The 27,108-nt window shown below is 30.1% G+C and overlaps 1 protein-coding gene across 1 annotated transcript; it reads left to right on the top strand.

Moving 5' to 3' along the window:
* Positions 1–18,586: 18,586 nt before the first annotated feature.
* On the top strand, positions 18,587–22,011 carry LOC110716629 (alcohol-forming fatty acyl-CoA reductase-like). Its single transcript, XM_021895274.1, has 10 exons — positions 18,587–18,750; positions 18,851–18,954; positions 19,133–19,332; positions 19,843–19,943; positions 20,038–20,230; positions 20,380–20,541; positions 20,687–20,768; positions 20,923–21,189; positions 21,335–21,462; positions 21,539–22,011. The coding sequence occupies exons 1-10, from the start codon at positions 18,672–18,674 to the stop codon at positions 21,687–21,689; spliced, it is 1,467 nt and encodes a 488-aa protein (XP_021750966.1). The 5' UTR covers positions 18,587–18,671; the 3' UTR covers positions 21,690–22,011.
* Positions 22,012–27,108: the final 5,097 nt, after the last annotated feature.

Consider the following 27,108-nt stretch of genomic DNA (forward strand, 5'->3'; position numbering starts at 1 on the left):
ATTGATCTCTCCATTTTTGCAGGAAAACCTGCGATTCTTCATCCTCTTCAATCCACTTATTGTCTTTAATTTCTCTCCCTCCAATTGGAAGACCAAATACAGCATGGACGTCTTCCGGGAGGACTTCTATCTCCTCTCTATTTGGCAATTGAAGGGAGGCTCTGTCGGGGTTGAACCTTGCCACAAGCTCGTGACAAAAACTGTTTTTGTTAGAATCCAGGTCCAATAGTAGGAAGGACCCAAAACCTACATCCCTTACAGCTTGCTTGTGAGCTTCCGGAAGTCCTACAATAACATGTTTCATGAATTTGGCTGGTGGAATACGTTGTCTAAATGCCACTTGTTCCTCCTCATCACTGTCTTCTTGCACATGTCTGGTTTTTCCCCCTTCGCAGACTGTACATTTGCTGGAGTTTCCTTCCTTTTTTTTGGCACGGGTACCACTTTTTCCTTATCAGCGACCCTAATATAAAATATGAAACAAAATAGATTTAATGCATGAAACAATGTAATTAGTATATGAAACAATACATGTATTTTATGGAACATATTTAGTATAAAATGAAACAGAATTGTTATTATTCCGGAAAATGAAAAACTGAATTAATTTATATATTATATGAAACATTTATATGAAAAACTGAAACAATTTACATATTTTATGAATCATCATTAAAAAACAATTCAACTACATTTTAACATAACGTTGACAACACAATTGTTTGGAACATATACATAAATAAATGAAACATATGGTGTGATTTTTTGAAACATAATGTATAACATATCACTACACCTAGTTCATATGGAACCCAACTATATGAAACAAGCAATATAATATATGAAACATTAATCTGAAACAATTGAGACATCTAACAAACAAAACGAACGCATATCACTACATCTAGTTCATAAAGAACACAACTATATGAAACAAGCAATATAATATATGAATCATTGATATGAAAATATGAACCATCTTACAAACAAAACGAAACCATATTACTACATCTAGTTCATAAAGGACCAAACTATATGAAACAAGCAATATAATAAATGAAACATTGATTTGAACAATTATAACACTTTATATATTTTATGAAACATCATTAAATTACAATTAATCTACATTTTAACAACACAATTGACTGTGACATTAGTTTATTTAATTTTGAAACAATAACAACAACTTATGGAACAAATCAAAATTACTCTTATAATTCAAAACATAACAACGTTCAGAAACAATGGTTCATTTTTCCGTTACAATAATTCCAAATACAGAAACACTATAACAAAATTATGGAACAAAATTAATTTGATACTAATTTTAAATCCCTAGTTGCAGTAATTTGAAAAATGCCAAAACACAATCTATATAATTTCAGAAACCCTAAGTATAATTCGCGCGACATTAACAATAAAATTGGAAACATTACTTTGTCAATTGAGCTTCCGTCGTTGGTGGTTGTACGTTTTCCGTCGCTTGTTCGGCTGCAGCGGGAACGCCGGCCTCCTCCGTAGGGTTTTCCCCCTCCACTCCATCCAACTCTCTTCGCGACCTTTCTCTGTTAAAAACCAAACATTTTGAAAATTTAAAACCCTAACTGTTTACATTATCTTATTTTCATCATAATTTACTGAATTATAAAAAACTTACTGAAATTTCTTGAAACTCTCCTTGCTTCGGTAGTCCTTTTTCTGCGTTTGTTCTTTCATTTTGCTAACAAAATCGAGAATGGGTATTTTTGGGTAGTTTTTGGGGTTTTTATAGAACAATGTAGCAGTTACTTCCGTTTTTTTCCCAATGGAAGTTATGGGCGCGAACACAATTGAAGTAAGATAATTGGTTTTTGAAATGATGTAAATTTGTAAGAATAATCGGTGTGTAAGGGAAGCAAACCAACCGTCAGTTTTGATTAGACATTAAAATTGCAGTTTTAAATTTTCGAGGGAAAAGTGATCATTGTCTCAATAAATGCACAATGGGTATACATGTGCATATGTCTAATCTCAGGCGTTAGTTTCATAATTTTTAATGGCATAAGATTGGTTCTCATATTATATATATATATATATAGAGCTTATATGATATTATATAATAATATTCCTTATGTTTTCATATTTAATTAATAAAAATAAGTATGTGAATGATGTTAAAATGCATACAATATATTTTTTAAAATTGAGAAAATTATTACCTTATTCAAATATTATATTGACATTACCAATATATTTACTATACTACCCTTCTTTCCCTACAACATTTACATATTTTAACTACTCTCTTTTACTGTCTCAGCTTAACTTTTATCTTATGCAAATCCGTTGTTTTATTCTCTATTACCTCATCCATTTTTATTTTTATGTTCACCTACTTTTTACACCATTTATTTATTTTATAACTCATGCCAATAGTAAATGTTAAAATTATTACTAAATGATATTTCCTCTGTTTTCTTTTATAACACACCTTATTGGACTTTTGGTATACACTTTGAGGATGAGATTAAGCCATGCAAACTGACAATTAATCAGATTAATTCATATACGCAGTACCACCTAACCCTTCTCTATTCTTGGTGTTCCAATTATATTGATAAAATCGCTCGTTTATTTACTTTTCATCAACTCCTAAAAAAATATACAAAGACGCGCGGTGAGTTACATTTACAAAAAAACTGAGAAAGTTTAATAGAAAACAAGTGTGTCAAGCTAGAAATATGGGGAGGTTTGGTCACCTGGGTTTTTCTTTTTGGAGGATTTTTTAGGTTTGGTCACCTGGGTTTTTCTTTTTGCTATTTTTTTTAAACAAGGTTTCCTTCACTCTTTTTGTAATGCCCGTGTATTTTATGATTTTACAAATTATAAAATTAAAGTTGTATATCTTAAAATTTTATTTTCTTATCTTATTGATAAAATTCTAAACTATAATTCTTATGTTGATCAAATCTTTGTATGATAAAGTATTTATATACTTTAACCTTACATTATTATTTTATTTTTTTTTAAAAAAAGAGCAGCCGTTTACTGGTTTTATATATCATCTATTTTTCTCAATTAGCGAATTTGGTCTTATATATGTGCGCATATCAACATTGTTTTTTGAATGCTTACCCATTTTTGATGATCTACCCTTGTTCCCTAATCGTCAAACACACATTATCAATGTGAAAATGTGAAGATCAACTTCTTATAATCATTAAATGGTTGTTCTATTCAAAAATTTTCAATTCAAAAGGTAATCACACTATCAACCTTTTGAAGTTGTTTGTTTATAATTTGATTGTATTATTTATTATATGTAATCACACGAAGAGTTGTTTGTATTATATTTTGTATAATTATATGTGAATGTATGATTTATTACTAGCAATCTTGTACATATATATATTATTAATTATTACGATATTATATGATCTAACTGGATTTGAATATTGTATTATTTTTTAAGTTTATAATTGATTATGTTAAGAGTTTTACTATTGTTGTTCTGATCTAGGGAGTATTGCTGTGAGGTTTAGAGTTATTAATGCAGATTATTATTTTTGAGTTGTGAGTTAATTAATTTTGGGTACTAGTTTGATTGCCCTAAGGGTTCAGATATTTATGAATCGAATTATTATGTTATTTGGAAACTTGTGCCATTATTATTGAGATATTATTTACTAGCTTGTGAATGGTTATTTGATCAAAGTACAAGATCAAAAGGATGAACATTACTATTTTGTTAATGGTTTGAGGGTCGGCGTTATAGACTTTAATCCTTGGCATGTTAGTAATGAGATAATGATCATGAGTTAAAAATGAGGTACAATCTTTATATATAATTTTTTATGGTCTCCTACAGTGGGATTTGACCCGTATGTAGTCTGGTTAAAGGTGTTTTCTAGTTATTGAGAGTATTCGAGTTTTTATACTTGTTGGTTTATTTATTTGAATTACCTATGTCCAAGGCTAGGTATACAACAAAGAGCGTGGCACACTTATGAGACAGATGAGTTGAGTAAGAGTTATTATTGTTAATTGAAGTTGAGTCTAAGAAAGATATTTTCCAAAGTACAATATGTAATGTAGGTTCGAACTACATTGTTAAATTGATCTAGTAATGTTAATTATTATATAATTCTTTGTATTCTGATATGTGGTGATTACTCAACTTTTACTGACGTGTGTGTTATTTTGTTCAGCTATTTGTGTTTGCGGACATGTCTTTTACTTATGGTGGCCCTGCGAGGCTGCGACGATCTATTTTGGAATTTGTCCTTAATGGTGAGCAGTCAAGATTTTCTAAGCAGGTTGATCAAGTGATCGTAGCTAAAAGAGCTCAAGTGTTTTGATTAGTATGCTATAACGAGTTTGTAAAGTTGTATAAATAGCTCACTTAGTTTATGAGTTGTACAGTTGGGATTTTGTAAGCCTTAACACTTGACAGGTTGTTGAGTGTGGCGGTAATACATCCGATTTAGGTGTATGTTTTCAAAATTTTATTTAAAGGTTGTCTATTTTTCCTTTATTTATTGTTTATTATTAATTAGTAAATCGGGGGTATTACACTTTTCCCTTTCCACCAATTAATTTTAACCAATTATAAAAACAACATTCGTTTGTTTTTGACAAGAAGAAAAATGATTTCATTAATAAAATATAGTCAAACGGCAGTTATAAACTTCCTAAGAAATCTAAAATTCCAATACAAGTACATATTACCTTAAAACTAATTACATTACAGATTCGATTACAATCACCTTAATTAAAAACTTCATCTAAAGTAATACAAATATTGAGTTAGAACTAATTTAGCTTGAAATCCACTAATACATAGTCATTTGGATGAAAATACTCATGTGGTCTTCTAGATATTAACTAAGGTTACAAAACCATAGATATTCAATCCTCAAGAAACGAACGAACAAAGAAATTAAACACTATAGAATAACAATCATCTCAAGGATGAGATCTATCTGTACTGTTGAAAGCAATTAAATAGTTTTTTAGGCTTGCAACTAGTAAAAACAAGTGGATGCCCTTACAAAGATTTACAATTGAAATAAAAAAGAAAAGACATGAAAGAGATAATTACAAATCTTGGCTACTTCAATGCTTAAATAATACTCCATGTTTGATGATTTTATCGACTAATAATTACAAATCCTTAGGATGGCCATGACCCATAATCGCCGGGCCATTTGCTGAAGTAGACATTAAATTTCATAATTTCAAACAGTTGTGGCCCCATGCATGTGTGAAACCTTGCGTTACTAGAAGCTAAGACACGAGGGTGCATCAAGCCATCAATGCATGGAATTGTAAGCCAAATTGTATTAGTCAAACTAAGAACTAAATGTGGAGGTTGCAAAAAACACCATGGCATGAATCATCAAACATGAAACGAGTTTGGCGATTGGGGACACATAAGCCCTACGATAATTCCGCTTTGATATTTTTAAATGTGTTTCTCTTCAATTGAAATAGAGTTTTGCTTAATTTGGTTTGGTTTGATATATGTGAATATTGAAATATGATATAGTATATACAATATATAATCTAAATTTAACAAAAAATTATACTTCTTCTATTCTTTTTTACATGACTCGCTTTGACATTTACACTATACATCATCCATTCTTTTACGATCTTTTGTGAATTATATGTAAGAAAAAACATATTTCATATGTGACCTTTTTGAATTCATCTCAATAAGTTACACATGGAGTATTAAAGTTATTGACCATTATAGTTTTGAATTGACAAGCGTGATGAAAGTTTGAGGGATACCCAGTCAATTCCCCAGAGAAACAAAATTTGTTTATTTGGGGATATAATAGTCTTTTCAAGTAGCAGTGGAGGGGTATATGTGTATTTTCATGTACTAGTTGAGGGGTACATGTGTAATTTCCTCACCAAACAGTAAAAGCAAAAGGCAATCAGTAATTGGACAGCTCACCAAAAGTACTGAATAAATGACCCTGTTTTTTCAATATATTTGCAAAAATGCCATCAGATTAACAAAAATTCGTTTGTTGTATTTTTCCTGAAAGTTTCTAAAATAAGTTGAGGTGAACAAGTATTTTTTATTTTAAATTTTTTTTATCTCTAAATTTTATTTTAATACGGGTCAATAGGCAAAGATAATAAGTTGATAAATTCCTATGTTCAACTATATATATAATCACCTAGCTAAAAAATTCAAGTAAAATATAGCAATTTAGATTAAATAAAGTTCTACTGCAGAAGATTGTATTATGCCAAATAATTTCTAACATAGATAAGTTGAGTTCTAGAAGAGTAGTAAAAGGTGAAGAGTAAACATAAGTTGCAAGTAACAAAGCCTAAGATAAGATAAAAATCAAATATGTACCGTATAAAATATGAGTTTAAATTTGTTTGTTACACTTTAAATTCTGAAGATGTCCCCTCCATCCTGGTTACTTCTAATTTGTTGATCAAAGTATAATATATGTAGCATAAATTTGCGCTATAAAACTTGTATTTTTCTTTTCTTTTTTTCTTTATAATGAAAAATATAAGAAGCTAGACTAGTGTTCTCTCAAGACTATAACCCAACCTATCTGAAGTAATAAAAAAAAAGAAAATCTATTATCTCAAAAAAGGATCAATATCTGAAGTAATAACACTATAACATTTGGATAAAAGTACTTCATATATAGATATAATTCTTCTATAGGAGTTCTACCTTATAGAAAGGAAATTATAACAAGAACCCTTAATGTAGAACGAATTATTTATTTTCATTATATTAATTAATTAAGTTTAATGGATGAAAAACTTTTAAATTTCGATTTTATGAAATTTTAAGGTACAAATAAATAGTATAACAAACTAACTAGTACTCGTATTAAGCTCGGATCAAACTCGAGCTCATTGTCACGAGACAAGCAAATAGTGCCTTGAATGGAATCTGAATTCACTAGCACTGCAAATATATGTTTTGGTAAGTTTAATCCTGACATGCCAATTTATTTTTTGGACATTTTGCAGCAAATTTAACCACCATCTAACCACTTTAAATGCTAGATAGGTACACATAATCCTTTAGCTAGAGGAAACATTCTAGTAAAATTTGTATATTATAGCCCCCACCATAGTTACTTTTTTAGAGGCAGATATTGTTTGAATATTACTTTTATCAGTTAAAAATTAGCTGGTGAACAAAGATATACAAAACTCCACCAAACAACCATCTTACCCTTTTGAATTATTGTGCTTGGCTCTATCCATTGTACGGATATTGTATTCATGTAACTCATAATAAGACATTTTAATTTCAAGGTAGGCCTTCTTCTTAAACATTAACTTCAAAAACAAGTAGGTTACAAAATAAAGAGTCACGAAATATATTTACTACTAGATTACATATTCATGTCATATGATCTGATTTGATCTAAATCTTACATGATATACATGGTCAGATCTAACCTGACCTAATCCGATGATATTTAATTATTTCATTTGACTAAGGGCTTATTTTCTTTAACTTATATTAAGTAATTTTTAATTAATTTTAATCAAAATCAAATCAAGCTAGATCATAATTTTGAGTCCATGTTTACTTATTTATTGTTATATTAACATTTTTCTTTAAACATTTAGATACCTGAAAAGTACATGATAAGGCGAATCTAAAATTTAGTTTGAAAATGTTTTTTCTTAATGAAAATTTTTAGTCAAATTAATATATCAAATCAAACAACACCAAACCATTTAAACCTGGCGATACAAAAAAAAAAAAAAATTAGATTAAGGCAAATCATTTTTTATTAAATCAAATCACCTTATTTTAGGCGATAAGAAAAAGTCTTAAAAATTAACTTTAGAATTTAATATTCACCCTACTCTAGTATAAGGTTGGTAGCAATATACAATTTTTATTTATATGAAGGAAACCTTATTTTTTTTTAGCACATTGAGCTTCACGTACAAACAACTAAATTATTGAGTACCTCCTCTTCAAACCAACCAAACCATTTAGGCAACAACCATTAAGTGATTAATTATCATCGAACAACCCATAATCTTTTTCTCGTGATTAGTTTTTGGCTGTTTTTTCCTTAAAGCTCTCAAATTTACAAATAAACAAAGATTATTTACCCAATATTTTTGGGAGCAATAACTGTCGAGAGACTCGAGACCAATAAGGTATACAAACAAAGTACCACCCCTTCAAACAAACCATGTAAATAATTAAGCCATTAAGCGATCAGATTATCTTTGTCAAAAAAAGAGATCAGATTACCATCGAGCAAGACCATAATTGTTTTCTCGTGATTATTATTTGGCCGTTTTGCCCTAATAAAGTTGTCTAATATTAAGAGATTTGATTATCATCTCACAAGACCACAATATTTTCCCCGTGATTGTTTTTGGATTTTTGGCGCTAACGTTATCTAAAATTTACACAACTAACAATCTTTTATCCAACATTTTTATGAGCAATAACTATTGAGATTAATGAGGAATACAAACAATATGGAATACTAACAACTGAATTAACGAGAATACCCTCATCAAAAATTACCAAGCAATTTAGCCATTTCGGCAACAACCATTAAGTGATTATCATCAAACAAGACCATATAATATAATAGCCCTACCATTCTTCTGTTAGAAAACAGAAAACACATGCTCAATATTTACTAAGGTAGCTCATATCATTGGAGATATTTACTTTGTATGAACTTTAGATCTAGATATTTTTATTTGTTAGATTTTTGTAACGAGTCCCAGGAATAACGCTAAGTATCCATGAGCTTACTAACAATTTAATACGTTATTCATAGCTTAATTAAAGTTCAAAAGTAGCCATAATATGACCCTTACTGTTATTGTTATATACGAGTCTAGTCTGTACCCGTCACCAAAAGAGAGAGAGTGAGAGATCACTTTATAAGATTAAAGGAGATTTCATCTCAAATATGGCTATAGAAAGAGTAGACTTTTAGGCTTATTAAAAGTTTAACCTCCTCTTCTTTTTCTTAATGTGGAATACTTACCTGTGATGTCTGAGAAGTTTATTACTTCAACACTCCCTCTCACAAGTAAGGTTCCTAGAATTTCATCTCATATGATGTTTCATGGGCTAAATCACATTTTTTTCAATCCCCTCACATGGACCCCACTTAATTTGGCCTATACGCATTACTCAAGCCATAAAAGGTCTCAAACCGTGTGCTTGGATTTTATACCATGTTAAACGGGCCTAGGATCACACTTGTCACGATTGTTCACTTGATGGGACTAAGGAGGGTTCATCTCAAAGTCATATGACAATGAGGGAAGTAACCCTTTAACTTTTTAGAGTGGACATCATATCTTGTTAATTTTAAAAATTACCACCCACATCATATCACGCACATATGAGGCAAGTATACCTATTTGATGAAAAGAGAGATAGAGTGTAAACATGCGCTATATAAAAAAAAATGTTGTAATAATTGTAAAATATATCATAAAATCGTAATTGTTGCAATATTAGTAGAACAAAGAAAGTCTTTTGAACTATTATCAATAACTATAACTTATACACTAAAAGACACACTCGCAATGACACATGCCAACTTCTGGTGTGTCCTTAGTATTTTTTTTTAAATAATATAATGGAAAATTTATTTAAAAAAATTATTTGTCAACTTTAATTATTATATAAATAGCAATGATATATACCTTTTTTATTAATATATTGACATTCAATTAACTAATATGGAAAATATATAATATTTGTATAATATTATTAATAAATATAATCTCTTACTATAAGTTTATGTGTGGCAAACATATTATTTGTTTGAAGGATACAATTGAGATAGACAAAAGTTAATGACTTAAAACAAGATACTCCCTCCGTCTCTTTTTGATAGTCACTTATGCCATTATTTTTTTAACCAAAATTCTCTCCCATTTGCAAAAATATTTGTGCAAATTTAACTTTATTATGTAAATTTTACTTTCCCATGTACTTTAATTACTTTCTCTCTCTACTTTTTTTTGCATACAATTTAAATTTACTTTTTAAATGTATTTTTGCTACTTCTTATTTATCTTTATTAATTCCCGTGATTTTCTATCAAAAATGACTATCAAAAGGGGACGGAGGGAGTATTACAATACGTGATCACTGATAAGTATATAGATATAGATTTTTTCGTCAAAACTCACATCCTTTCCTTTTTTTTTTTTTTTTTTTTTGTATTCTTCTTTCTATGATTTTTAGGATTTTATTTTATTTTTTTATTCCTATATTTAATTTTAATCTTTATTAATTTTATATATTCGACTAATATAAATTTTCATTATGTCAAATATATACTTCATTTTTGTCAATGATAAAGTTAGACAACTTATATAGTATATTCTATCAATTCAATATAACATTAATTGATAATAAATAATATAGATAACCGTACATGTCACGGGACCTAATCTAGTTATTTTATACTCCCTCTGTTTCTATATAATAGTTCTATATGGAATCAATCACATTATATAAGAAAAGAAGAATATTTGGAATCTAATATTAAAGTTAAAAAAAAAATCCATAGATAGTTTTGCCTTATTCAAATTTTTTGATTTTTTTTTTGGGAAAGCATCAGCCATAATCAATATTTTTTTTTTTTTGAGAATAAAATTTTATTCAAGAAACAAATCTTATATATATATATATATATATATATATATATATATACAAAAATAATTCCCTAACCATATATAATATAATTACTAAAAAAAACTTAACATATCTTGAACACAAATATTTATATGGCTATAAAAAAATTATGTACATAATTTTGATCATTTTGTACATCATTTCATATCTAAATATCTATCATATCCTTTATTTTGATAAAAAAAAATAGTCAACTATATTTAAGAAATTTGTACTCTCTCCGTCCATTTTTTACATTCTTGCTTTCCATTTTGGGTATTCCAAAATTACATTCCTCCTTTTCTTTTTTATTAAGTATTTTTTTTCCAAATATCCCAAATTATCCCTCTTTTTCTGTCATGTAATTAATGCTCACTCTTATTTTCTCACTCTTACTTTCCTATTCTCACTCCTAAATTTAAATGAATATGATTGGTTTTTAATTTTCTAATAGGAGCATGTTATTGGTCCTTTTTTTTTTTGCAAAGGATTGATGACATGACATCATTAAACATTAATTTATCTTTGATTTACTCAAAGACATCGTTTAATGTTTACAAAAACTTTAAAAAAAAATCAGGTGTATAATAATTATTGTACATCCACTATAAAGATAGACTAGATTGATCAAAAGTTACCCCTAAAATAAATAAAAGTTACCCTAATAGCATAAAAGTAATCCAATACAAATAAAAATTATTAGTAAAGAATCACATTTTAAATGACTAAAAATCAATTATTTGTGATTAAATGTAATTAAATTACCATTATAAAACTTTTCTTATTGTCTATTTATATAAAAATTGTATTATGTTAAAAGTTACCCAAAAAAAAGCAAAAATTTACCCTAAAATTAGGTAAAAGTTACCCTTATACTGCTCGATGTACAGTAAAATGGGTGTATACAAAAAATTTTGTTTAATGTTTTGTACTTTGCATTGTGTTTTGTTTTATTGTTATTTGTTTTATTCTTAGTTCATTAATTTCCGTGTAATTTATTGTTATTTGTTTTATTCTTAGTTCCATAATTTCCGTGTAATTTTACAAATAGGAATGTAAAAAAGGGACTGAGGGAGTATTTTTTTTAAAAAAAAAATTATCATGATATTTAATACTCCGTAATGATTACTGAAATTAACCTAGTTGCATAATAGTATAAAGGAGGAAGTTCCTTACTTAGAGTCATGTTATCAGTTCACAATCAATTAATTAAACCAATTAGAATTTAATATGTATAAAATAGAAAATAAAACTAAGTTAAAAATCTATAGGTAAATCTTTTTGAAATCCCCAAAATAATATATGGAACCAATAAATTGAAATAGAGGAAGTATTAAAGTAGTCAAGTTAAGATGTAATAAAAAATAAAAAAAATTAATTAACAAATGTTGTAGAATTTTCGTTTGCTTGTAATTTTAGGAGAGTACCAGTTGGGTTAAACAAGTTGGTTAAAGTAAATTTATTTGGTCCAAGTTGATCAATAAATGCTGGATTCAATCAAATTTTAGCGCGTGCTTCTTTAAGATGTGTGTTAGTGCTTTACTCTTTATTGAACGAGTCCTTTCCATAGAGTAAAGATTTTGTAACTTGACTAAGTTCTTTGCAGAGACATGTAAGCAAAATAAAAGGAAAGAGATTAAAAAAAAAAAAAAAAGCACATCTTCATTATTTCTATTCTTACAATTTGAAAATTCACAACTTTAAAATTCCATGTTTTTTTTTTTTACAATTTTGTTTTGAGTTTTCGTCATTCTGTCAGTGTAAACATTGGACTATTGGAGCCAAGCATGAATACTTCTTTTTGAAGCCAAGAGCAATACTTCTAATTATGTATAAATACATACAGTGACGAATCCATGAATTCTTACTTGGTAGCATAGAATAATAAGGGGAAAAAAAATAGATAAAAGTTCTAAATTATAAACTACTATTATCGTTTAATGATTAGCCTATAAATTTTTGAAAAATTTATTTTGGTAGATAAATTTTCATTTCTCAAATATGAAATAAATTATATCCTAGTTATTAATATGATAAAAAAAAATATGATCAAAATTAAAAGTATTCCATATACTTCGTATATGTTTAATATAGTATACTTTTGTATGTATTCCGTATTTACTATTCATAAGGTTAAAATCTATATAGTAATTTGCATTTTTTTAAATAGATATAGTAATTTGCATTAGTATATTATAAATAAAAAGAAAATATAAAACTATAAAATTATTTTATTTAATAATTCGTATAAATGATTCATTTAATCATATGAAACTATATATATAGTAAATATATTGCATACAAAATAAATATGTGCATTGAAAAATGTAATAAAAATGGGAATATTTCATCAATGAAGGAGTTTTTCAGAATCATAAGTTACTCATTTTATTTTGTTATTGTTATGTTTGGTATCATGAATGGTGACTAAAAAATAATTAAAGTACAAGTACATACAATTTATTATTTAAAAATCATAGATTCTACTACTTTATAATTTCGTGGCCTAGGGAGAAATCTAAAAAGGGGCCCTAAACAATGGAGAAGTGTTTTATAAATATTACGTCGACAAAATATTTAATATTTTTAGGCATGTTTCATGAATTTAATATTACAAAGTTCATTAAAAGTATGAATTACTGTACATAATAATCACTTGAATTGCTAAAAAAATAAATTAAGGCCACTACAAGTTGTAACGAGATAAAGAGAAGAGGGATTAATTGAAAATTTCTGACAACTTATTTATTACTCTGTAGTATTAAATTAGGTTAAAATCCCGTGCAATGCACGGTTGTTAACTATTTTTGACAATAATATTACAAAATACTACATAAAGTATATAAAAGATATTTAGAAATATTTTATTTGGGTATATATGAAATATAATTGTCAAAGTGGAAAGAAAATATAGGTATAAATAGTTTACTTATAAATTTTGCAAAAAAAGAGAGAGAAAAAAAAAAGTTGAAAGGCGGGAAATTTTTTCACAAGGTCATGACAAGTGTCATGGAAGGATTTGTTTTTAGTATAGGTTAATAGATAGATTTGGGAGATACATAGTAAGATATTAGAATGTAAAGAAGTGAGATGATTAATGAAAAAGTAATACACTAAACAATTTTAAGAAGAGATAATCACTTTGGGGTCTTTTTGATTTCAGTTCAGTTCAGCACCTAATTCTCATAAAATATTAATTTCAGCTCAGTTCAGTTCAGTTCAGCTCTAATTAATTTAGTTTAGTTCAGTTCAATTAAGTTTAATTTAGTAAATGTAAACAAGCCCTTTGTTGAAACTCATTGTAGCCCACTTGTGAGTGTCCCACATTGGAGAAAGAGGAGAGATGGTTTCACTTTATAAGGTAGAGGAATACCTCCTACTATTGCCAATTGGTTTTAGTATGGAAGCTCCAAAGCCTTGTTTGTGGACCAAACTCTCCTCCTCTTTATTTAGGTTGCCCATACCCATTTCATATTGTTAGGTTTTTTTTTTTCAAAAAAAAAAAAAAAATTTAATAAAAAAAATGTGCCTACCCAAAAGGGGGGCCTGAGCTGTTGCTCAAGGTGCTCCCTCTATGAGCCGGCCCTGAAAAAGTATGTAGAAAATAAAAATAAATGAGACTTTTTATTCGAGAACCGATTACGTACTCTAATTGAGAACACCAAATTTGTAGAGAAGAAGTGTGTATCAAGTGGAAGTGTGGAAGTAGTGTGGAACTACATGACCGACAATCCATGAATTGAAGAATTATTACTCCCGAAATTATTACTCCCAGCTTATCAACTACACGATACACGTATAATTTTAGTCAATCTATTAAATGAATTTATTCAAATATTGTATTCAACGAAAAATAATTAAGAATTATCGTATAATAATTTCTTATATAGTATGCCTAGACAGGTCAACTGTTTATGTGAATGAAGGACATCTTTCAGGTCAAGTTGCTGTATAAATTAATAAAAAAAAAAGACAAAAACTAGTAAACCACCATACCTGCGAGACCACTTATGAATGGTATGTCTACATAAATGTATTAGAAAGTGCAACACTCTTTCGTATAAATCTAGGATCTATCGCATTTTTGCTCAAAGTTATGATATACGTTATGAATAATATTTAATAATACTCGTATAAAGTTAGTTGCATGCGTATAAAGGCAAAACTAATTTTGTGACCGGGTGATGTCCGGATTATATTAAACTTTTTAACTTGAATGTTAAATACAATCTTTTATATATATATATATATATATATATATATATATATATATATATATATATATATATATATATATATATATATATATATATATATATATATATATATATATATATATATATATATATATATATATATATATATATATATGTTTCAGATGAAAACAATGGGGCCTTGCCGAAGGCCCGCTGAAGTGGCTGAAGACTGGTCCGGTCCAGTTGAGGCTGGGCCGAAGGTTTCCTGCACAACTAAAACACGTAAACTAGCCTCGGGGGTGGATCCGAGGAAGACCCCTCCGATGCCGAAGTCAAACAGTATTTAGAGAGAAAAAGCTATGCAAGAGATTTAATGCTTGAGGCTTTGTTGTGTTGTATGAATGAATGAATTGAAGGCTTTTATACCTTTACACATGAAGAGAGGAGAGTAATTGGGCCTTTAAATTATCATGGGCTGACCATGGCAATTCGGACCAAAGATCTCTTGGTTGACTTGGCTTGATTGGAGGCTCGGGCCTTGACCTTGGAATATGAAGTCATTTAGTGACCATGCCCAATAAGATAATTGGACCCAAATACATGACTAGGCCCAATTAGATAAATTGGACCCAAACAATATATATATATATATATATATATATATATATATATATATATATATATATATAGCTAAACTTTTAGCCAGGTCACGAGGCAGCGACACTTGGCATTCTAACTTTTTGCCAAGTGTCGCGCCACGTTGGATAGGTTCAAATTGACTTCATAAGATAAAAAAGTTAGTTTAGAATTCTATTTTGAATAGAATCTTAGGATAAAATTGTTTAGTTAAAGTTTTATTTTCGATAAAATATATTTGAGTGTCGCGCCACGTTGGTTAGATTTAAACAGATTTCATAAACAACCCGGGCATCGCACGGGGCACAAAACTAGTATATGTATAAAGGGGAGTTTTTTCCTGAGGTTTTAGAGAGCCACGTAGGATTTAATTTTCTTAACGCGCCATGTAAGATTATAAAATTTAGTTGTAGCCAATCAAATAAGAGATTATTAATTTCTTTTAGAATTAATTAATTCAATTGCCACGCAACCAAATTGGAAAATGATATTTTTAAGTTTAAATTAATTAAATATAAAATATTATTTTTTGATATTAGGAATTTTATCTAAATATGCAACAAATTTTAGCACATAAATACAAAAAAAAATATATTTTAAAAAATTCAAACAAACCGTGCATCGAACGGGCTTCATCTAGTCATATATAATGTAAAGTATTTAGTCATGCAATATCATCTCGTTTATTTATATTATAGTGTACTTTTTGTAGATTTATTTGTAAATAGATATATAAGTTATTATTAACTTGATATTTTTTATTGCTCTTAAATTATTTTTAATGAATTGAAAGTATTTTTACCAAAATAAATTATTTTTTCTGATTAAAATTATTTTTAAGGATTTCTATTTTTTATTATAATATATTATAAATGGATCTTATTTTAAAGAAATTTTTAAAACATATTTGATGATGAAAATGGAATTGAATTACAGGAAGATTATTAAAAGTTATGATTAATTTTGTATATACGAAATATTATAATTCTATCGATAATAAAACTTATACAAAAATTTCATCTTAAAAAATCTATCAAAAAATCACTTACTTAGCATCATAGGTGTCACAATAATCCCTGATTATCTTTTCCTTGGTGCGACACTAGTCGTAAAATTGGAATACCAAGTGTTGGTGTCTCGTAACCTGACTGCGAGACCAGCTTTATATATTAGTGATACTAGATTAATGCCCGTGCATCGCACGGTAGTAACAATTTTTTTCCATAACTAATTTGTGATACATAAAAAATGAGGTAATTCATATGAAATATACAAATGCAATGTGTATAAGAAAATTAAAATAATAACGCCAAATTATTAAAATTTAATTGAGAAAAAAATTATTGTTGATTAGTTGTGTTGAAAATATTTAAAAGTAATATACATTATATTGCATTAATGATTCATGTTTTTTCCAAAATAACAATACAATGTACTTTTAAAAAATACGCTAAGTAAAATAACAAAAAAAAAATTAACGATGACACCATATATTTTTTTTGGGGGAAAATGTTTTAATGATAGTGTGACATGTGTCAAAAATGATGTAAGCATGTTCTGTTTTATATATTGTTTTGGCGAGAAATGTTTTAATGATAGGTTGACATGTGTCAAAAATGATGTAAGGATGTTCTGTTTTAGTATTAGTTAATAGATAATATTGAATAAAAATTTATATTAAAAATCCATTACTCATTTTTTTTGTTGTATTTGTGCATTTGAAAATTTCAATAATATTTGGTGTTATATATAAGGGTTTGTTCGCATTTAATGAACTGAGCTGAATTGAACTGAACTGAACTGATTGAAGTTGAACTGAACCGAACTGAACTAAACTGAACTGATTGGAGCTGAACTGATTGGAGCTGAACTGAACTGAATTGAGTTGAAATGAATATTTTATGAGAGAAGGAAATTAAAAGCTGAACTGAACTGAACTGATTGGAGCTGAATTGATTGGAGTTGAACTGAACTGAAATTAAGTAAATGTGAACAGGCCCTAACTTTTTCAAGATAATGACAATTTTAAAGTTCAAAATTTGTCTACATGTGATCATCTTTTTAATAAGAGCAATATATTTATCTGGAAATTAAACTTACCCCATATTCTCAAACCCCCTGAAAGTAAAGTAGAATTTTCGCTATTGTTGTACATCTTATAATCTGATTGTATTTAAATTCATCTTGATATATATAATCATGTTTTTTCTTCCATAAAGACGGAATTTATGTTACTGGCTGAGGATTTGGACTTGGCATTGGATACAAATTAAAAGAAGATAATAGTTCAATTAGATTAGCTTATGTATACAAGGGAGACTCGACAAGTAATGCAAGAAAACCATAGCACCCAAAAAATGAACTACGCAACTGATTGGTTGGCTAATTTAAACTAAAATGAAACAATTTCGACAAGGTCATTTTTCTTAATGTGAAAAGACCCAAACGTGTGTACATATGTTGCACCAAGTTCAAACATATATATCAACATTTCGATTATTTAAACTTAGATAAATTGGACATATATAAGAGGGCAAACAAACAACTTGTGATTATGCAATTTGGCATTATCCCAACACTAGTCAGCAATCTCAGCTCAATACTATGAAGAATTTGATCTACCAAAGCACCAATCCACCTTCTAGGTGACCATAAACAGCTAACTATTTGACATATTACTATTACTATTTCTTTTATTTTATTAATTAAAAAACTATTTTCTCACATAAAATATATTTTTTTGAAATGTCAAGAACTACCACGGTTACCCATAATTTTGGCCAACAATATAGTTGGCACACATTTTGCTGCCATTTTTAATGAAATTATAGATGAATTCTGTAAATCAACCTTTTAAGTAAACTAAACAATTATTCGATTACGTGTGGTTTGATAATTGCAAGTAATAATAAAAAAATTGTTACTAATAACATAAAATATAGTAAAAGCAAAGTCAGTTAATTCAGTTTTGGTGACTTGCTAATAATAATATAGTGACGTAGGACCACAAGTTGCTTAATTTGGTCATCGTTGTATACTGCCTTGATATTGACTTGAGTTATTATTCCTATATAAACGTTCATATATTTCAGTTTCTTTCATTTTATTCATCTAAAAAAATCCAAGCTACTTAAAAATTTAAACAATTTTAGCTTAATTAATTTCGAAATATTACCATGGATTTTGGTAACATAATTGAGTTTCTAGGCAACAAAACTATCTTAGTTACCGGTGCTACTGGCTTCATTGCTAAGAGTACGTACAATTTCTTTCTTTTATCGATCTATAAGAAATTACACATTTTCACACACTCGATGATTTTATATTAACACGTTTGTAACGATGATTAATGCAGTTCTCGTGGAGAAGATACTTCGTATTCAACCGGATGTGAAAAAATTATACCTTCTTGTAAGGGCTAGAGATGCTCAAGCAGCCGATGCTCGGCTGCAAGATGAGGTATATATTATTTTTAAAACTAGTGAACTAATTTACGTACAGTTTTACTAAATTGGAAGTTGTAAGTGTGTAACGTAGCTCATATTCTTGGAAAGAAGGGTTACTTTTTTTTTTTTTTTTTTGTAATATTCGCGTTATCATAGTACAAAATAATTTATTGTTGTTGTCATGGACATAGATCTTAGGCAAGGAGTTGTTCAAAGTTCTAAAAGAGAAATTGGGATCAAATTTTGAGTCTTTCGTTTCGGAGAAGATAACTGTAGTAGCCGGTGATACTTCTTACGAGAATTTGGGACTTACTGCTGAGCAAATGAAGGACATGTATGAAGATATAGATATTGTTATTAACGTAGCAGCAACCACAAAGTTTGAAGAAAGGTATGTTATTAATCTTATTATCATTTACTAATACTAGTTATTTTGTACTATAAACTACTCGAAGTACAGATTTATTAGCCAAATAATGTGCTTTGGAAGATGCTTAATGTGTAAAGCTATTTTAATGAGTGTGTCCTTGGCCTTAAAACCTAATCTATGGTTAAATAAATAATTACTCCTCGATAATAAAATAAGTCAACAATATATACGTTATACAGTGTGTGATTTAATTGAGATGTCAGCAGAGTTGGTACCACCGGCCCAGTAGAATGGAAATAGCTTTGGTTTAGAGAGTCACAAAAGATAATTAATGTACCGATCTCATGTCTAGGGGACTATCCCTAATAATTGAACCATAAGAATCCGATAGCTATAGTTATGGTCATGAACAAAAATATGCATATGAAAAAGACTAAATTATGTCCATGAATTTATGTTCCTAAAAAGGGCATATAATTTTGAATGAAGGTACGGTAATACTAATGCATTTATTGCATTAAATGGGTGTAGGTATGATGTTGCATTGGGAGTGAATACTCTAGGACCAAAACATGTCGTCAACTTTGCAAAGAGTTGTGCTAAAATACAATTGCTCATCCATGTTTCAACTGGTAAGCTCAAATCACGCCTGTTTCTTTCAGGGACGGAGAGAGTACTTAATATGTCGATATCTCTTGACAATGTTTAATTTTTGTATTTTCTTAGCGTACGTGTGTGGAGAAAAGGCGGGAATAATATCTGAAAGCCCATATGTGATGGGTGAGACTTTGAATGGTGTAACTGGCTTGGACATCGAATCTGAGAAAAAACTTGCTGAACAAACTTTAAGCAATCTTAAATCTAGTGATCTTCCTGAAAAGATTATAAGACAAAAGATGAAAAACCTAGGAGTTCAAAGGTATGACAAATTACTTTTTCGTGTAAAACCAAATTAAATTTCAATCTAATACTATCATGTGTAATGTAAGTTGTAATATACAAGTATAAGTGATATTAAAGAAAATTTCCGATTTTCTAACTATTTATTTAAGACAATTGATTAAATAGGGCAAAATTTTATGGATGGCCAAATACGTATGTTTTTACAAAGGCGATGGGAGAGATGCTTGTAGGGCAATTAAGAGGCGATTTACCTGTGATTATAATGAGGCCTACAATTGTGTGTAGCACTTTGCAAGAACCCTTTCCCGGTTGGGTTGAAGGTTGCAGGTATATATTATTTTCTAATCAATACCATTTTCAAACATTGTTATAATGTTATTGGTCTATCTAAAAATCTAGATTAAGCTAAGAGCTTTTATTTTTGGACATCAATCTTAATAGTTTTCGTTTCAACTTAATTATATGATGGCAGGACTATTGATAGTGTTGCTGTAACATATGGAAAAGGAAGCTTAAGTTTGTTTCTCGCGGACAAAAGCTCTGTCTTAGACTTGGTCCGTCTTCTTTAATCTCTACACTCGTTACTAAATTGTATGAATGCTATAAAAATTTTTAAAAACAAAACTTAAATGTACATGAAGATGTATTAGATGAATGAGAATGAGTATAAGCTAATTTTATCGTGTAATTTATGTTCTTGTTGCACAGATACCGGCTGATATGTTTGTGAACTCGATGATTGTGGCAATGAAGGCCCATGTAAATCAACCTTCTTTGACAGTATACCAAGTGGGAAGTTCTTACAGAAATCCAGTATCATTTAAGGAGCTGCATGAATTTCACTACCATTACTTCACTAAAAATCCATGGACCAACCGTGAAGGCAGTTTGGTAAAAATTGGCAAAGGTGTAGTGTTGAGCAACATACTCATATTTGAAATGATCCTCTTCATGTGGCAATTCGTCGTACAAATGGTAGATTTTTTATCTCCTACTACTATATATTTCATATTAGCAACGAATTAAATTAAAGTAAATAGGTCGATATAATAGAGCAATTTTTTTTTTCTATTTTAACACTAGCTAAATTTTATGTAACTTTTTTTTTTTTTTTTTACAGATATTAATTATTGCTACTAGGATGGGTCGTAGTGACTTGCAACGTACCTTGTTTAACTTTGACAAAAAGCTGAAAATCGCAATGAAATTGGTGGACTTGTATAAACCCTACTTGTTCTTCAAGGGCATGTAAGTAAAGCTGTTGCTTTAATTTTAATAGTCATTATGCATCTAATTTATGACTAATTTTTGCTTTAATTAACAGTTTTGCCGATGCAAATACTGAAAAATTGTTCATCACTGCCCGCGAAAATGGATTGAATGAAGATGTCTTCAACTTCGATCCAATTGGCATCAACTGGAAAGACTATTTCATCAATGTTCATCTTCCCTCAATTGTTAAATACTTGTTCTAATATGTTTTCAAGATCTTCATCTTGTTCTCTTTCAAATTTGAACAAATTTGCAAGATGCACTTTCCAACTTAACTCGGATCAAGATCTACTAACTCGTTTTGAATTGTTATTATTTTATTTCAATATTGCAAATGAATATTTTGTAGCCTTAGCATATAATATTATTTATCACATAATAATGTCATCATAATTTATTATATCTCTTTTTTTTTCTTCAAATGTGTAAAATTTAAATGTGTAAGCACTTTGTATGGAATATTTATAAGTGATAACGCCTTAAAAGTTTGGGGCTTTTCGTAACAATGTTGCAATTGTTGTATTACTATTACGTATTTAATCGTACCTTGTATATTATATAATGTAGATCAATTGATATTGTTGATGTTATGTTTTCATCTTTAACCAAAATTCTAAGCCATCGAAATTGGCGCACCTACACACCATTGATGTAACATTTCTTACCTTAATAACTGAGAAATTTTGACAATTACCACTACTATTCTTTCCATTTTAGCAATTACCACCTGCTATTATTTTTTTTATTTTTTTTGCAAATTACCACCTATTATTTTATAGAATATCAAAAATTCTCACCTAGTTGCCTCCCAACTTCTTTATGACGTCATGTGGGCCCCACTTTTTACCTTCCCTCTTCTTCCCCCCCCCCCCCCCCCCCCTTCTCATTTCTCACTCGATTTTCATTATTGGATTAGTCATGCGTAAGGTGGCTCTGGGTCGTGCCTCGTGTTGGACTCACGTGCTTTGGGGTTAGTTAGGCTCGTCCCTTGGCCCAGCCTACGAGTTACGTATTGTGTTGGGCCAGGCCAAAATTTTCAAAAGGTCAGGTCCATGTGCTATCATGTCGGATCATATCGGGCTTATGTGCTTAAGCAAAATTTCATTGTTTTTAGCGCGCAGTGCTTTATTGTGTTGTGTTATGCCGTGTCTTATTGTGCTTGTTAAATATGCCTTGAATTTGGGTTTAGGAGCAGCGAGCTATAGCTCGAGAGGTAGCTCGGTAGTTTCGGAAGCATATGGAGTTGCGACGAAATTGCAGCTATAGCTCATATGCAAGTGAGCTATAGCTATGGCTCACGGAGATAGATTGGTTCAACTAGGCTGAGTGATAGCTCTCTTGGTAGCTCGTGTGGTAGCTCATGAAGGTCGAAGGTGAGATAGGGGCCGAGCGATGCTCGACCATGAGAACTAGCTTGACTAAGGTCCGAGCAATAGCTCGCTCGATGGTGAGCAAGAGCTCTCCGTTTGTGCACGGTGGAGCCCACACGACTTCTTACGGTTTTGTGGGTCTTTTTTATGCACTTATGTATCTTATTTGGGGAAGCTATATATAATCCTAGTTAGGGTTTAGTCATAGTTTAGTCTATTATTGATAATTGACATTATCAATCTGTAATCTGGAATTTCCTCAAGATCAATAAAGCTTTTCTCTCGCCTGCGTGTGGACGTAGTCAACACATTGCTGGTGAACCACGTAAATCTGTGTGTGCTATTTACTTGTTTTGCATTCATTAATTTGTTCTTTCTCACATCCGTTACAACAAGTAGTATCAAGAGCTCAGGTTCGATTTGAGTGGGAGAGATGTTTGGTATGAATGTGAAAATTGATAATTTAAATTCACGAGGAGAAATAGTTTTAGTTTATGGCAGATCAAGATGCGGGCGTTGTTGAAACAAAAAGGGTTATGGGCACCATTGGAAAAGAAGTCATAGGGTTCAGATGGCGCCGAGACACCATCGACAAAAAAGTCACCGGGTCCGGATACCACTGAGATAGCCATTCTAGAGGAGAAGGCACATTCAACGATCATGTTGTGTCTTGCAGACGATATCATTACTGAGGTTGCGGAGGAGGAAACCGCATCGGGTCTGTGGTTGAAATTGGAGAGTTTGAACATGACAAGTCTCTAACCAACAAGTTTCTATTGAAGCAACGCCTGTTCAGTCTGCGAATGATTGAAGGTACACCTCTTAGAGATCACCTAGATCAATTAAATACGATTTTGCTAGATTTGCGTAATATTGATGTTAAGGTTAATGATGAGGATGCTTCTTTAATTCTATTAGTTTCTTTACCTTTGGCGTATGAAAATTTTGTGCAATATTTTATTGTTGGTAAAGATATTGTGTCCCTAAAAGAGGTAAGATCATCTCTTCATACTAGGGATTTGCGCGGTAAGGCATCAGGTAGTACAGGTACAGACAATCAAGCCTCTAGATTAATGGCCAGTGGCGGAAAGGGACATGGAAATTCCGGGAAGAAGAAGGCTAAGAGTGTAACACCCTAGAAATTCCTTTCTTTTAAAATACCTGTTTTGCCCTGTTTAAAAATCTAAATAGGAATATCTAAGATATTACCGCCACCGTGAAAACGGCTAAGGCAATTATCAAAGATACACAGCGGAAGACTACCCTTAAAGCCATCCAAAACAAACCAAACCAAACGAAAGTAAAGTCAAACAAAAACAACCCACAACTTGGAACCATTGTAAGCCCTTCACAAAACCAAATGAAACGTGAAAACCTCTGCATTAGCCTCCCAAGCATAATAATAATATAATCAATAAAGCAATAAATCACATCATAGTCCTATGAAAACTACGCATGATTCCCTCTTCACTCATGCCCATCATGAATATGCTTCATCACCTGAAAACCTCCTCTCTACTTGTCCCCACTACTCGCCATTAGAAAATGGGTCGTCGTAGGGCCAAAGTAAAGACATGGCCAAACACACAAACACACACAATCAGCAAAGCTGAGTACATAAGCGTAAATAAACACACTAACATGCTTTCACCTATCAACACACCCTTACCTCAATGCAGCTGTTCACAAGCACACACACCAATCAACAAGACACAATGACTAGACACTAATTAATTCATTTTGCATTAATTACGCATCGAACGGGTTTCCACCTCCTAACCTCCCCCAAATAAATTTGAGGTTAACTGACACGGGAGCTAACCGTGCCAGCGACAAAACCACTCAAAGGTGGCGGAATTCCTGCGCATAATAATAAATAAAAAAAGGAATATACAGCGTCCTGTACTCCATTAGAAGTTATGGTTAAATATAAAACCTCATAACTCCCCCCATTGTTTATACTCAAGGTATATACGTTCCAAGAGTTTTGGTGTGTAATATCTTTCACTTTACGTTATTTACATGTTATTGGACTTGGTGATGACTCTCAAAGCATAATAAATCAATCAACCATAATTATTCAATCAACCAAACATACCAATTTAATTCTTGAATTATTAGTGACCACATATTATTTAATGTTGAACCCTTTTTAATTCTACGTCAGTGTCAAAGACACCTTAAACGCATAATGCGCCAAAAATCCTATCCCTCGGTGTTAAAAACACCTTAAGTGCACAAAGGCACCAACATACAATTTATTCATTGTGTACATAGACACTTATATAGCTCCTTCCTCATGCTTAAAGCATCAATAAAAATTATTTGACCATAATAAAATTCATTTTCAATATTCCAAACATAATTAAACATATAGTTTAATTAATCATGCCTTCTAACATGCCATAAATAAAAGTGTGGTTCAAACACAACATGCCCAATATATAATTTTCCAATCCATAAACCATCACAAATAATTCATGCTTCACAATTCAATCACCAACACCATTAATTCACAATTCCATACATAAACCTTAGCATGATACTACTTGTAATTGATTGAAATCAAGCCTAGCATGATTCTACATTATCAAAATATGCTAAGTACGTGAACGTACCTCAAATAAGCCCTTAAAGTAGCCGATTACACTACAACAATTCTCGAACCAAGTCTCCTACATAAAGGGACAATAATACTATATTAATTACCCTTGTATACACAATTCCCAGCAACTTAAACTCACTTTAAATAACTTATAATAATCTGAAAATTATTTAGAAACCCCTAATTAAACTCCTTTTTAATGGATAATCACACCCTTTTATTAAAATCACAATTATACTACTTTAAATAAAATTCCAACATTTTAAACTAATCAAAAATCCTTTAAAACTTCATCAAAATACGTCTTTATACTTAAATTATCCATAGAAACATTAAATTATTTCTTACCCCTTTTAAACTCAAAGATAAAATTTAAAGCATAAAAAAAAACTTCGTTAAAAATAAAAAACTGCTCGAAAATCGTATTTAGAGGCTGAATTTGGCCACAAGAGGGTGGTGCTCACTACTAAAAGTAGTGAGTCTTTCTTAAAACGTTGTTTCGACTCGAAAAACACTACTTTGTTTTATCAAAATCGGAGGAGTTTAGAACCTGATCGGGATTAAAACGAGATTAATATTAACAAACGGAAATCTAATTATATTAAAACATGGATTTGCGTGTTCAAAATAAATCTGGAATTAAGTTAAACTAATAAGTAGTTATAATCACCAAAATTTCAAAACACCATTACTATAAAAGCCCTAAATCAATTATTCATAAAAACCCTAAAACCATGATTTTCAATAGTTAAAAACCCTAGGTTATAAAATTTACAAAATCTGAAAATTATAAAGTTCAATCATCAAAATACAATTTGATACTAATTAAATTAATTTCAAACAATAAAATCAAAACCCATAAATCAATAATTATAATTACACAAATTAATAAAACAAAGGAGAGAGAAAATAAGATTAACCTTTTTGTGTCGGAAATTTTTGGGGATTCATGGGGTATTTATAGAGTAGAGAGTGTAGGGTTAAATTTGGGCTTATAAAAATGTGGGCTTGAGTTATGGGATAGGGCTTAAGTTATAGGTTTTGAAATGGGTTATTCCAATAAGAGTATGTAGGAATAATTTACATTGCCCAATAATTAATAAATGTTTGGCCCAAAACATATTTTACTTTTATAAAACTTTTTATTTAAAATACTTTAACCCTTTAGAATATTTAATTAAAATACTTGAGCCCTTGACAATACATTTTATTAATACTTAAATACTTTATAAAAATACATAAAAATACGGGGTATACAAAGAGGCCCGAAAATTCAAAAGGAGGTCCTAAGCAAACTGATGTCTGTGATTACTGTAAAGAGAAGGGGCATTGGAAGAGAGAACGTCCCAAGAATAAACAGCAGGATAAATCTGTATCTGCTGCTTTAGCAGAAGAGGATTCGAATTCTGAGTATGACATTGCTTTAGTTGCCGGTGAACATACATATCACAATGATGTGTGGGTTCTTGATTCTGGGGCATTGTATCATATATGTCCAAGTAGGGAGTGGGTTACTACCTATGAGCAGGTAGATGGAGGAAACATTTCAATGGCTAATAGTGCAGTGTGCAAGGCAATTGGGATTGGCTTTATCAGTGCCGGGGCTAAAATTGCAAATTATTTTTGGGGCCCTGTTCAACTTTTTAA

This window comes from Chenopodium quinoa, unplaced genomic scaffold (genome assembly GCF_001683475.1).
Source record: "Chenopodium quinoa cultivar QQ74 unplaced genomic scaffold, ASM168347v1, whole genome shotgun sequence".
Lineage (NCBI taxonomy): Eukaryota > Viridiplantae > Streptophyta > Magnoliopsida > Caryophyllales > Amaranthaceae > Chenopodium > Chenopodium quinoa.